We start from the raw sequence: 13,111 nt of genomic DNA, 5'->3' as shown, positions 1-13,111 counted from the left end.
GCAGAGAACACGATTTAACCCTTTCTGCACCTCTAGGCCTCTAGGTTAATGAGACATTAACAGTTTTTTTTTTTTTTGAGGATTCAAATTATTGGTGAGGATTCATTAATTCAATAATTGCTGGATATTGGTGGGGACACGTAACCTCTGTCTATGCTTATTCTAGGCCCTTGGCACATGCCCTAAGTAAAAACGTATACAACAATCAGCCATAAAGTTAAAATGGTCTCCACTGACCCACTCAAATAAGTGTAACCCTCACACTAACACACAAACTCCACATTGGTGTTAGTGCAGCATTGAAAATAAATAACAAATACCTGCTCTTTAATTTTCCTGTGGGGGTCCTGACTATTGAAATACAGGGAGAAAGATGGCTAACAAAGTATGCAGAGGCACTGCATAATACAACATGTGTAATTATAAAATTGTGTAATAATAATAATAATAATAATAATAATAATAATAATAAATGTGTAATTATAAGATGACAAAGTGTACCTATATGGTGAATGCAGCTGTGGCTTAAATGTTGCCACTTAAAGGGTGGCTTTAATATTATATCTGATCAGTGTAGAAGCTTGTTTTGAAGTGTTTTGACAGTTATGTTCCAGCCCCCCCCACCCCCCCCCCCCCACCCCCCTGTGTTCGAATGTGTGCTCATCCACAGCTTGAGTGTGAAGCAACACTTCTGTTTTCATAGTGCAAAGTGCACGCATAAATCTAAATGATGTGGCTGTTTTGACCACTGCCTATGAAAGACTTTTTACTGTAATTTACTAGGCCATTACAGGAAATTTAAACCTGTTAATCAGACCATTGAGCTCTTATTTGTTCAGAAAAATCACTAAAAGTAGAATCACTTGTCTGTCACCTTTTTTTTTGTTCAGTGGCTGTCTTCAGAGAAAATATCTTAACTGAAACTGAAATTAAGGGCCTAAGAAGCTGAGTGTAAACAAACACTCAAAATAAATTCTAGTACATGAGCTATGTTAATTAACCCTCCATTCCACTTTAATGATGCAGCAGTTACATTCTGGTGCCCAGGCATTAGAAATGTTTGTGCTGAAACATTTACAGCATAATGGAAAATTTTATAAAATTGTGCAGAATATAACCTACAAATTTACTGTTTCCTAATCCAGACACTGTTGACCAAAGGACAACAAGTTTGCCAAATTCAGATTTAAAACTATTATGCTGTGGATAATAATGAAAGCAAAATATATCTATGCTTTTATATCAAACAACATCTTCTTGTGAATTGGAAACTCCTAACAGCCCAAAGGAATAATTTTGAAAAATGCCCTTGGCCTAAAGCCTTTGCAGTGTACTATATGTAATTCTAAATATTCTTTTTTCTTTATTCACTTAACAGACAATTATATGACCAAATGTTAATGTGTCAGTTCAGTAAAATTGACAAAATTTTCTTTAGTTGATTCGTCATGATATATTCAGTATCAGAAATTGTTGCTAGTGTTGCACTGGAGCTACAAGGCTAATATGTTTATGCAAACTTCCCTGAGTTATTAAGTAAACATCCACTTGCTTCAGACCATGCCAAATTTTTAAGTAGTCTTAAATAGTCTTTAGTTCTTACACTGTGTCACACATTGTTATCTTTAAAAGTGAAGTGGGTTGCATAAAACAAAAAGATTAAAGATTAAGATTGTTAAAAACAAAAGATTAAGATGCAGTTTTCTTGACACTCTCAGTCCAGGGTGACCTTGTGTGTGTGTGTGTGTTTGTGTGTGTATTAATGTTGTCTGCAGGATTCTTTAAGCAGACAGACCGTATATAGCATGCACCAACTTCAAGGCAACAAGCAATACGGTACTGAGAAATCTGGCTACCTCTACAAGAAGAGTGATGGGTATGTTTTTTTTTTTTTGTGGGTGAGAGAGAGAGCAAAAAGAAAGTAAGCAATAAATAGAAAACAAATTAAAAAGAAAAGTTTAGTTTATATAGACAGATAAATAGATGGTGTGAGATACATTTCACACTAGGATCATTGCACCAACAAAATTTACTGTATAAAATATTAAAAATATATATATTTATTATATAAATACAAATGAGCTTATTCAAATGTTAATAATAGACATTGAGAGAGAGAGAGAGAGAGAGAGATTATTGCAGTTCATAAAAACACAGTGTGTTAGCAGTGAACATGGCCTGAGTTCATTAAACCTAAAATGCTTTTCAACTTCAAAACTGTCCCACTAGTTTTCTTACTGCAACCAGTTTCCTACAGCTGTAAATAGTCATTCTGACTCCTTCAAAAAGCATAAAGTCAGTTTGCTTCATGTGTCTTCATTTGCTTCTTATAGTAAGTATGTGCAACATTATAGTATTTTATTTTTTATTGTAATAAATAGTGTCAGAGTAAACTTTATTACATTATCGTGGATATGGGCCATACTTGATTGAATGTTAAACACATGCATTTCATTAAAAAAAAAAAAAAAGAGATGTAGGAGAGGCCCTCCAGTGATGCAACAATTTAACATTGTTCTCTGTTCCCCAGGAACAAACTGGCTTACTATTTATGAACACATTAAACCTTTCACAGCCTCAATTCATAAAAATATTTTCATCAAAATTAATATGTTGGGTCATATTTAGTTTTGTCCTTATCATCAGGAGATTGCAAATTTGAGTCGCAGTAATGCTGCTCAAGGCTGGGGTCCAAGGATGGGCCTTGCACCAACTCTATCTCTCAGCTTGATGCTAGGCAATCAGCCACAACCCCAGGACCCTGGAGCTGTGTGACTGACACTGTTGCGCCACCATGCCACCCAAGCAGGGTGTACAGTAGCTACTATAATTGAACTGTATAGTTTGTGTTAAATCCTATTAATGTTACAGTCATTAGAATGTACTGATGTTTATTTTTATAACAGGTTAAGAAAGATGTGGCAGAAGAGGAAGTGCAGTGTTCATAACTGCTATCTCACCATTGCTCATGGAACTGTAAGAACCCAAATGACACTATTTTTAATGGCTACTTTATTTATGTGTAACTCTGCAGTCCATTGAGTTAGCATTGTTTATTCTGTTAAGCTATAATTAACCAATCATTATCAACTTCTGTTATCTCATAGTACAACTCATAGAGTTTGTATTCTGCCACTAAGATGTAATTGCTTAATTTCCTTATTAGGTACCGTTTTAGAATAAAACTACACTTATAAAGGTTTATTAATGGTTTACACTCTATTTATTAATGCTAATAATTAGTTTGTAAATGCATTAAAACTCATAAATAGTCATTTATAACACAGATAGTATTTTTTGTTTTATATTGATGATAATATGGTGCACCTTAACATGAGGAATGACTACATTCTCAAGTCTGAGCTTATGCTTAATCTCGACATTTTCAAGTTTTGTAACTTTCACTACTAGACAAATAAGATCTCATTAACGTAATTAATAACTATGTATTAAACATTGTTTTAATTTATAAAATTTTATAAGTGTAGTGTACCCATAATTATAATGAAAATTATGGTTTTCATTCTCGCATAAAATGTGTAAAATCCTCAGGTTTTAGTGCGCTCATTTTGATTATTCATCTCAACTTTAAATCAAAATGCAAATGAGATGTTGAATATTTAGGAATCTGCAATTTGAACTGAATTTCTCCACTTGCCGGCAATAAGTGTGATTTAAATATTTAGCATGTAATAAAAATTTATTTATGTGATGTGTCCTATCAGGACCTGTCCATGTTTATGCAGAGCTCTGTGTTCATGCTTCATGTCTTGCCATTGTAAATGACCTGAAACATTTTGGGGTCAGTGACAGGGTGCATAAAACACCTTAGATTTTTCCCTTAAAAATATAAATCTTAAGTGAAGGTTTTCTCTTAGCCAGAGGAAACACTTAATTGTGTAGCATAAAACCCCTCAGACGTTTTACTTAATTATGGGAGAACAGTAAGGGATTTACTGCAGTGACTGAGGTTTTGTTGCAGTAAAGTTGCACTGTTTCCATGACAATAACGTATAAACAAATACACCAACATTAATTGAACACCGTTGTCTGAGAGTTGCCTTTGCAGATATATTTTTTTAATAACCAAAATGGCTAATAATGGAAAAAACAAGAAACCAAAATCAAACTGGACTGAAGAGGAAAAGTGTATTCTCTTCAAAGAATACAATAAATGAAAGGAAATTTTAAAGCGCAAATTCAATCCAACAGTGACTGCAGGAAAAAGCAAAAAATATGTCTAGAAATAAAGGATTTCTTTTTTTTATTATTATTATTTTTAATGTGGCAGTCAAGATTTATTGGTAGGTTTTAAGGATTATTTGAAGTGGCCATTTATTTAATGAAGAAGTCTAAATAAAACAAGAGTTTATATAAAACTTCTAGTTTTTTATTATTAGGATTAATAATGATAAATTATTTAAATCTGTACTCTCTTATTAACTGTTCATCACTCAGATGGCCTAGAGGATATAAGTCCTTAGGTACTACTTAAGGTGTGCTTTTCTGCAACACACTTTTACTTTAAGGGATGTTTAAAGGAAATCTTAAGGTACATTTTCACTTAAATTGTTTTATGCAGCCGGGCACTGGAATTTGCTTCTATAGCACACAAGTCCATACACTGTGATGACTTAAATTAATTAGTTAACTTTACTTGGTTATGAAGATAATGCACTTTCTGTAGTTTTTATTTTAGTCTTTGTAAGTTACCGTTAATTGTAGAGACAAAAAAACAATTAACTTATTGTCTTGAGTGCAGACAGCTTAAAACAATCAAGTAGTAATAAAGTCTGCGATGTGAGCATGCGCAGGACTCAACGTCTCCCGCCAAGAACTGGTTTAATGACCGGTGGATGACTTCGGTGGAGCCTGCTTTTGTCTTTTGAAGTAAGGTAAGTTGTCAAGCAAGCAACGAATTTAAATGTATTTTATTTTCATTTATTTAACGAAATAAAATTGTGTGACTTTATTTCTGAATACTCTCATAGCTCTATCTAGCTAGTCGTGGATGTGTTAGCTAGCATAAACGGGTTTAGCTATCATATCGTCGCACTGTAGAATATAAAACGAAAAATACACATTTTAAAGTTAAGTATAGTAGATTGCCTGTGAATAAGAAGATGCTGGAGTCAAGTCGGAGAATACATTTAGCCAAATTTAAAGGAAAACTTCCCCCAGACTGTGTGAAGTTGGTCATTTTTTTAACTGTTTTAATTCTTTACAGACTAGATTCCAGCATCCGCTTATTCACATAAGATCTACTATATTTTAGGAAATTATTGAATATTGTACATTATAAAGCGAAACAATTTAAGCTGTCACATATGCGACTTAGTGATAGTACATTCACTAAACGTTAGGCGCCTATAACTTGTTTACCCGCCGCCCTCCGCCACTGATTAGAGTACGTTTAGCTATGAAAAACATTTTAGTTTCAGTATTAAATTTAGTTTCAACAGCAGGTCTTATAGATATGCCAAGGGAAATAGACTGAGAAGACCTGTAAGGCTTAAGCTCAATGAGTTTTCCATGGGGAGGTGCAATGTTTTTTCACAACGTATTCAGAGTTATTCACAACGCAACGTGTATTCGTCCCGAATATTCACTGTACGGGGGTTCCACCTTAAAACTGGTTAGCCGCACTTCCAAAGTTCTCCTGTAATCTACGACCTGCGTCGCAAGGTCGTAATTAGCATCTGAAATGTAAATAAAAAGTTTAATTTTGAACTTTTATGTTGCTTTTTTCCCTGAACTGTTACTTTTGTGTACTGGTGAAACAAGTGAAATGCTACTTTAAATTTTTTTTATGACCTTGAATAGATATTTTAAAAATATATACATTCATATCAAAACATTTATTTTTCACTAGCACTTTTAAAACATGCACATATCAAGGAATGTTTCTACTAATTTCTACTAATCTACAAATTACAACACTACAAGTGGTGTGTTTTAACCAAAACATTTTCTGTCCTTCTCAGAAGTGGATGTGGCAGTTGTTGGTGAGCTATTCACTGAAAAGCTGGTTTGAAGTTGGCCATATCACACTGAAGGTAAGATTGAACCTTTTAGAATTTCCGGACAAAAATTTCACCTAAACTACCATCAGATTTGCACAAGGGGGTCATACCACTGAAAATAAATGCTCAAATACAGTTGCCACTTTATGTTAAATATATATTGGATCAATTTCTTTAATAAACAAATGACCAGGTATACTTTCCACATTTGTTTTTTTGTTGCTTATGACAACTTCATGGGAAAGGCTGGAAGGCTGTATAGGCAGGGCAGTGTATATTTTGAGAAATGGCTATGCCTATCAACATTTCCCTGATGTAATGTTATTTTTTGTTTGTTTTTTTTATACAGGATTCTGACAGTGATGAGGCCTGGGCACAAGTGTCTGCTGGGGTGCTGACTGTCATCAGTGAATATATGCCTCCCTCTCCAAATCATCTCCACCTTGACTCAGTGTCTACTGCCATCATTGTTGAGGGATATATTGTAATGGACAATTTACAGAATCTGCCTCAAGCCATGTGCCTCTTGTTTGGGTTGGCATATGCTTTGCACTTAAATTACCCTAAAGCCATGAAAAACACGTTCAATTTCATTCAAAGAGTGATGCTTGGCTTGGGAGAGGACAAACTTCCACCTAAGCTGCAAACTCTTAAAAATCTCCTCTTGAGTTAAATGGCTAATCAAGTGTGAGTCTAGGACAGCTCACTTAAGTGGATTCTTTTTTTTTTCTAATGTCGTTTCTAATGTTTAAACTAAGTTAAGGCTCTCCTTTCAAATAAACAGCCCTGGGTTTACCAGAACTTTATGTTTATGTCTGTATATGTTAATTTTGTAGTTTTATTTTATTTATTGAATTGCTGGCATGTATGTACACATCTTGTCATCTTGTAAAACAATGCCAATCCTATTTTAAGCCTTTGTTCTTATTCTAAAAAAAACAAAAATAAATAAAAACACGTATAATTGAACTTTAAAATCTCAGTACCTTGATTTATTGTGTAAATGGGCTTATTTTAAAGTGTACGGAATCTGCTTTTCATTCATGTTTTATGGATGTGTAAAGTACTTAAGTTACACAAGTAATACTTATTTGGTCTTTTTAAGGCAATTGGTTTGCATGGTTTTAATAAGTAATTCAGATTGCTGTTCAAGTAAACACAACTGACAAATTCTAAGTTGCAGAAAATGTCACTGTAGTTAGCCCAACTTTGATTAATGAGTTATTTTGAATATACACATAGTACATTTTAATTGAAGTTATTTAGCTGTTTGAAATAGTAATTCTGAGTAGGCTATACTAAATCTGAAGAACATATGAAACATATTATTAAGTAGTATATACAGTTTTTTTAAGTTAATTAAGCCAAAGTGTAAGTAAACTATACTAAATAAGCATTTGTTAATACAAGATACAGTCCCTATTCCAATTTACTTAGTTTTTTTAAGGCAATCGGTTTGCATGCTTTTTTTAAGTAAGGTTAACTAATTAGATTTTACAGTGTACTTTGTGTTCTTGGTACTGAGAATCAGCCCTTGTCTGTGTTCTTATCCATGCCCTGCACATGTGAGCACAGTGACATCACTTTTTAGCCCTCATAAGCCCTGTGCTTGTTTTCCTATATTTGTTAATGTGTCTGTATTTGAGTTCATGTTAGTATCTGAGTTAATGTATTTAAGTCTTTGTTGTCTGTAAGGTTTTGTTTATAGTTTATACCTGCATATAATTTGTATTTGTTAAACTGTTAGCAACTTCTGCACATGTTTCTGCCTCATTGTCTCTTCCAATACATGACATACCCTCTCTCTTTTCTCTTAGCCTAATAAACCGCCAGCTAAACTGAACCTCCTCACCTGCCAGGTCAAACCCAGTGTGGAAGACAAAAAATGCTTTGACCTCATCTCACGTAAGTTATCACTAGAATTACAATAATGAATTGTGACAAACTGGAATGTCATGATGGCCCTGCCTTTTTCCTATTACCTAGTCATGCTAGACAGTGTGGACATTTGTGAGCTAAAATGACAGTGAGTTAATATTTTCCTCCTAAGTCTGTCCCAAAACCCATTGAGATGCACTGAAGTAGGCACTGACTCCATGGACAGCTGTTTAAGTCGGCAGCGTTCTATCAGTTGTCTGTCCTCATGAGGCGGATTATTGAGACGCTGTTGTTAGAGAGCGATTATGTCACGGCTTGTTCCTGCCCGTAGCATGCAACCAGTGTTTACTTCCCTCCGCGGCTAGCGTCGCTTCTGTGTTTCAAAGTGAAGGATTCTGCTCTTCCTGTTTTTATCACCATTTTCATTATTTTTGCTCTGGGAGAACAGTGAAATAGACAGGAGGCATGCTTGTGTTGCATCATGGGATTGCCTTTGTGCCTAAGGAACAGAGTGATGCTACCTATTGGCCAGATTAAGGTATCTCAGTAGGGCAGCATAATGAGGTATCTAAGAATTGGGACAGCCTATGTGTTGCGCACACAATGACGAAAAATGCTCTCTAGTTAGACAGCTCACTAGGTTTTTGAACAGATCCAGAATGTTGAGCTGTCCAATGATGTTGTATTTGCAACGGTTGAAAAAGGGTCTTTGTAGAACTGTGTATTATGTGTGTTGGAGGAGACAGTCTAATTGGCAGTGAGTCATAAAATGAGTAAAAATATAAAAGCTATTGAAATGCAGTTTAAAAAAAAAGTCATAATTCACATACAACACAAATGCAGGTGGACTTCAGCCTGCAGTTATACAGAAGAGATGGCACAAAACATATGCTAAAAATGGTGCTTTAATAATTTGCTAATACATGGTTTCTGCTTAATTAGGTGTTAAATTAATCTAGCACTTTTTAAATCTATTACTTTATTAATCTATTACGAGTATGTTTTTATGCAAGAATCTACAAGATATATCATAATGCTTTTTATTGTGGACTCAGGACCATGTATAAGCAGTGTCATTACAGGGCTAAATGGAAAGGAATAGTGTACATCAGACGTTCCTGAAATGTGATATTTGTAAGGCCAAATTATGCAGACTGCAGTTTTGTTGGGCTGAATGTAACGGTGTAATGGTGCTTGCATTGCCCTCAGGCACTAACGTTCTGCTCTAGTTATATAACAGTCAGACTGGTTCTGAAAAAAGGCCGCCATTAATAGATGTGTGATTCTTTATTGCCACACAACAGAGTGGGTGTATTTGGACTCAGTAACTACGAATATCCACAATAAATAGTGAACAATACGGAAACAAAAGTGCAAGAAGAGATAATGAGCCAGGTGTGTCTTTGGTTTCAGGTAGAAACCAGGCTCCTTCTGCCCGTGTTATGAACAAAACATAGGCATATGAGCCTAAATTACCATGTGCATGAAAAAAAACACAACATGCACCTCTTTCCTATATACATATACATTACAGGAGGACTGGATGCCACACTTTTTCTGTGTTTTGTGTTTTGTTTCTGGTCTGTCTTTGTGTCTTTTCTGTGTTATATAGCACATGGCTCTGTTTTGTTTTGTTCTTGTCTCAGCCTTAGTCCTGCCTTTGCCTCGCCTTGTGTTCCCACCTGTGTCTCTTTTGTGGTCCTGCCCTCTTGTTATGGACCCAAGTGCTCCAGTGTATATACAGTCCTTTGGTTTCAGTGTTCCTTTGCCTGTTGGTGTGCATGAGTGTTTGTGCTTTTACAGATCTGTCTATTGTTGATTTATGTTTGTTTTTGTCCTATTTGGAAAGGCTTGTTAAGATTGTGTATTCTGTTACCTGTTCATGTTTATTTTCAGCCTGTATGTTGCTTTTGTTTTTATTTTGTAAAGAAATAATCACTTGCACCTACATCCTCCTCCTCACCCCTTGTCCAACATTGTGGCTGATTACAAAGTCATATATTTTGGGTATTCCTGGGTCATATCAAGGTTTTTTCATTCTACTTTTTTGTCTACTACTGAATTCCACATAATTTACTAATGTTTGAGTAAATATAATAGCATGGGATTTTTCTTTTTCTTTTTTTTTTTTTTTTTTGTAATTTGATCTTCTAAAATGAGGTTGATTTAGCAGTAATTTCCCAGTGGCTTGTTACTGAGGGACTTCTTTTAACAATGGCATCAGGTATTATGATTATAATACCTGACCCTTTGAAAAGATCCTTATTCCACCTCTTACTTTCAGCTCTCAGTAAATAAAGAAATAAAAATAATAAAAATGGTATCAGCTGTTCATGTGAGAAACGCGGAGCAAACATGTTATGATGTGGCTGCATTATGTCAAACTGTTAAACTCTTTGTAGTGATAGAGCTTCATTCACATGTTGGGGTGACTTCCAAAATAATGGACCAACATGACCTACAATACATGACCTACATAATGCTTTTGCTGTTGAATGTAATTAAATACACCGCAATGTTCCAACATCTAGTGTAAAGCCTTACCAGAAATGTAGCTGCTACACTGTCAGAAAAAAGGTATGGCACCAGTAATTTATTGTTCACTAAAGGTACAAACAGTGTAAATGTACAACTATTGTTTGAAGGAAGAATTAAAATATTGCAATTTTGTATTGTGGTATTATTCCAACTGTGTAATCTCAGGTATTAATCTTAGACCAGGGAAGCCATAAAAAATATAATATGATCTTTCTGGGTGTGACATGTTTGCTTACTCTTAGTACAGAAAAACCTGTTTCAGCAACTAATGTTTATTAATTATGTATGACTATGCTCACCAGTGTTTAATGAGTGTTTTCTTTCTGCTGTGTTTTCTTCTTCACAGATAACCGCACTTATCACTTTCTGGCTGAGGACGAGCCTGACTGTGTGGCGTGAGCCTTTTTTTTTTTTTTTTCTTCATTTTTTAAGTAATTTCACTACTACTGGGAGTGAATATGCTTCGTTTGTTTTATACCATTAAGCTCAGTGCAGACACAGTTTTGCCCTGAATAAATCTCACCACTCCACACAGCTCTCCATGCAACACACTGCGGCACCGCTGCTAGGAGACGATCGAACACAGTTGCCATGCAAAAACTATTAAAAATTAAAATGCTTCTCTGCTTAAAACCAATAATACCAAAGGCTTACTTTTTTATCAACTGTTATGCGAAATTGGGACTGTAAGTAATCTCTTTCAGTTCTTTGAACCATTAGAAATTAACAAAATGATTTGTACCGTTTAGTATTTGGCTGTATTTGAGCCATCAGTAACTACTATTCATTCATATACACGGTTTATGGACCCGTAGATGTCACGAATCACTCACCGATGGTGAGAGTCTGTTGGAGGTTTATTAAACACAATACAAGAAGTTAGGTCAAAACCAGAAGAAATATTCAAAAAAATTTAAATAAATCAGTACAGAGAGATAAACAAGCCCAAAAGGCAAAAATGAGTATCAAGCAAAAAGTCAGAAAAACAAAAGCGTAGCCTGTTTAAGAAACAGAAATAGCTCAAACTATACCCTGCAGCTATGTAGACAAAACAGAGAGTTTAGAAGAATGCTATGTAATATATTTAACTTAAAAATACTACTTCAAAATCATTGTGAGCCTCCAATAGAGCCTCTGTTGTTGCTACTGCACTATGTAACATTTGGAGGAGGGTAGGAAACCACCCCTTCTCTCCACCTCCCTACCAATTTCAGTACAGTGCTGTAAAAGTTAAATAAAATAAACCCCAAAATATATTTAGTGTTCTTAAATGAATAAAAAACTGTTCTGGTGCAGAGAACATTTATGCTTCTGTGTTGACTCAATGCAGAGCCTATGCTGTATCCTGCACAAGTGTCCTATGCCATTGTGACAGTTTATACTTGTGCGTTGGTGTCAGACTAATTAATTACAATCTATTAAAAGACTTGGGAATCACAAGTGACACTAGGGCCTTTTCACCCACACTGTGTTAAACATGAGTTGTTACTAAAATCATAATAGGACATTAGTACCATACGTCATGGTACTTTTACTTACAAGTACATTTGAAAGTAAATACTTTTGTAATTTTGCTCAAGTGGAGACCTTAAGCAAGGACTTTTACTGGCATAATACTTTACACTGAGTGTCTGTATATGTTTTCTGTACATTGTCCACCACTCCTTATAACTGTGTAGCATTAGCTACTGACACTGCTGTCTTTAAAACAGGACAAAATGTAGACCAAATTCAAGCTGTAAGATGGTTACTTTTGATTTATTATGTGTGACATACTCCTGTAAAATATAAACAATGTAATGTCATCAAATATATAAAAACTAGTAAGCATGTGATCATAATATTGTATATATTTTATAAATTCAGACTGAGTAAACATTATTGTCATTATTCCATATGATGTACTGCACTAAAAATAATGGAACAAAACAAATTTCGCTCTCTTTGTAATGAAACATGCATTCAGTCATCGTTCAGCAAAGTATACGCTGGTCAACCATACCATTATGACCACCTCCTTGTTTCTAAATTCATTGTCCATTCTCTCAGCTGAACTGTTCACACAGGATCACTCTGTACATCTACAGTTACAGACAGGAGTCCATCTGTTCCTCTGCCCCATTTCACACTGTTCTTCAATGGTCCACCACAGTGCAGGTATGATAAAGACCTCAGTGTCACGGCTGGACTGATAATAAAACCACAACCAAAAACATCCACAGCACAGCGTCCGGTGGGTGGCACCCTGTGTCTACTAATGAAGGACTAGAGGACAATCAACGCAAAATGTGCAGGGACAGATGAACTACTCTCTCTGACTTTACATCTACAAGGTGGACCAATGAGGTAGGAGTGTCTAACAGAGTTGGCAGAGAATGGACACAGTGTTTAAAAGCTCCTGCAGCACTGCTGTGTCTGATCCACTCGTACCAGCACAACACACACTAACACACCACTACCACGTCAGTGTCACTGCAGTGCTCAGAATGATCCACCGCCCAAATCATACCTGCTCTGAGAGGGTCCTATGAGGGTCCTGATCATTTAAACAACAGGGTGAAAGCTGGCAAATAAAGTATAAAAAACAACAGATGGATTATCGTCTGTAATTGTAGAAGTACAGAGTGCTCCGGTGTGGACACTGAGTGTAGAAGCAACTACTATGAGGTGGT

General features: G+C 35.3%; 1 protein-coding gene across 6 annotated transcripts in view; it reads left to right on the top strand.

Annotated features, from left to right (window-relative positions):
* unm_sa1614 (un-named sa1614) overlaps positions 1-13,111 on the top strand; it is a 70,028-nt gene that overhangs the window by 33,671 nt on the left and 23,246 nt on the right. For all 6 annotated transcript variants that reach the window (XR_010802634.1, XM_066671328.1, XM_066671327.1 and 3 more), the window contains exons 10-13: positions 1,776-1,876; positions 2,907-2,976; positions 7,841-7,928; positions 10,786-10,834. Coding sequence is in view for 5 of the 6 variants with exons in the window: in XM_066671328.1 (XP_066527425.1) it covers positions 1,776-1,876; positions 2,907-2,976; positions 7,841-7,928; positions 10,786-10,834 (308 nt within the window). In the remaining variant the exon portion in view is untranslated. The remainder of the gene's footprint in view (positions 1-1,775; positions 1,877-2,906; positions 2,977-7,840; positions 7,929-10,785; positions 10,835-13,111) is intronic.

Source organism: Hoplias malabaricus, chromosome 5 (genome assembly GCF_029633855.1).
Source record: "Hoplias malabaricus isolate fHopMal1 chromosome 5, fHopMal1.hap1, whole genome shotgun sequence".
Taxonomy (NCBI): Eukaryota; Metazoa; Chordata; class Actinopteri; order Characiformes; family Erythrinidae; genus Hoplias; species Hoplias malabaricus.
This window is presented reverse-complemented; position numbering and strand designations above follow the sequence as displayed.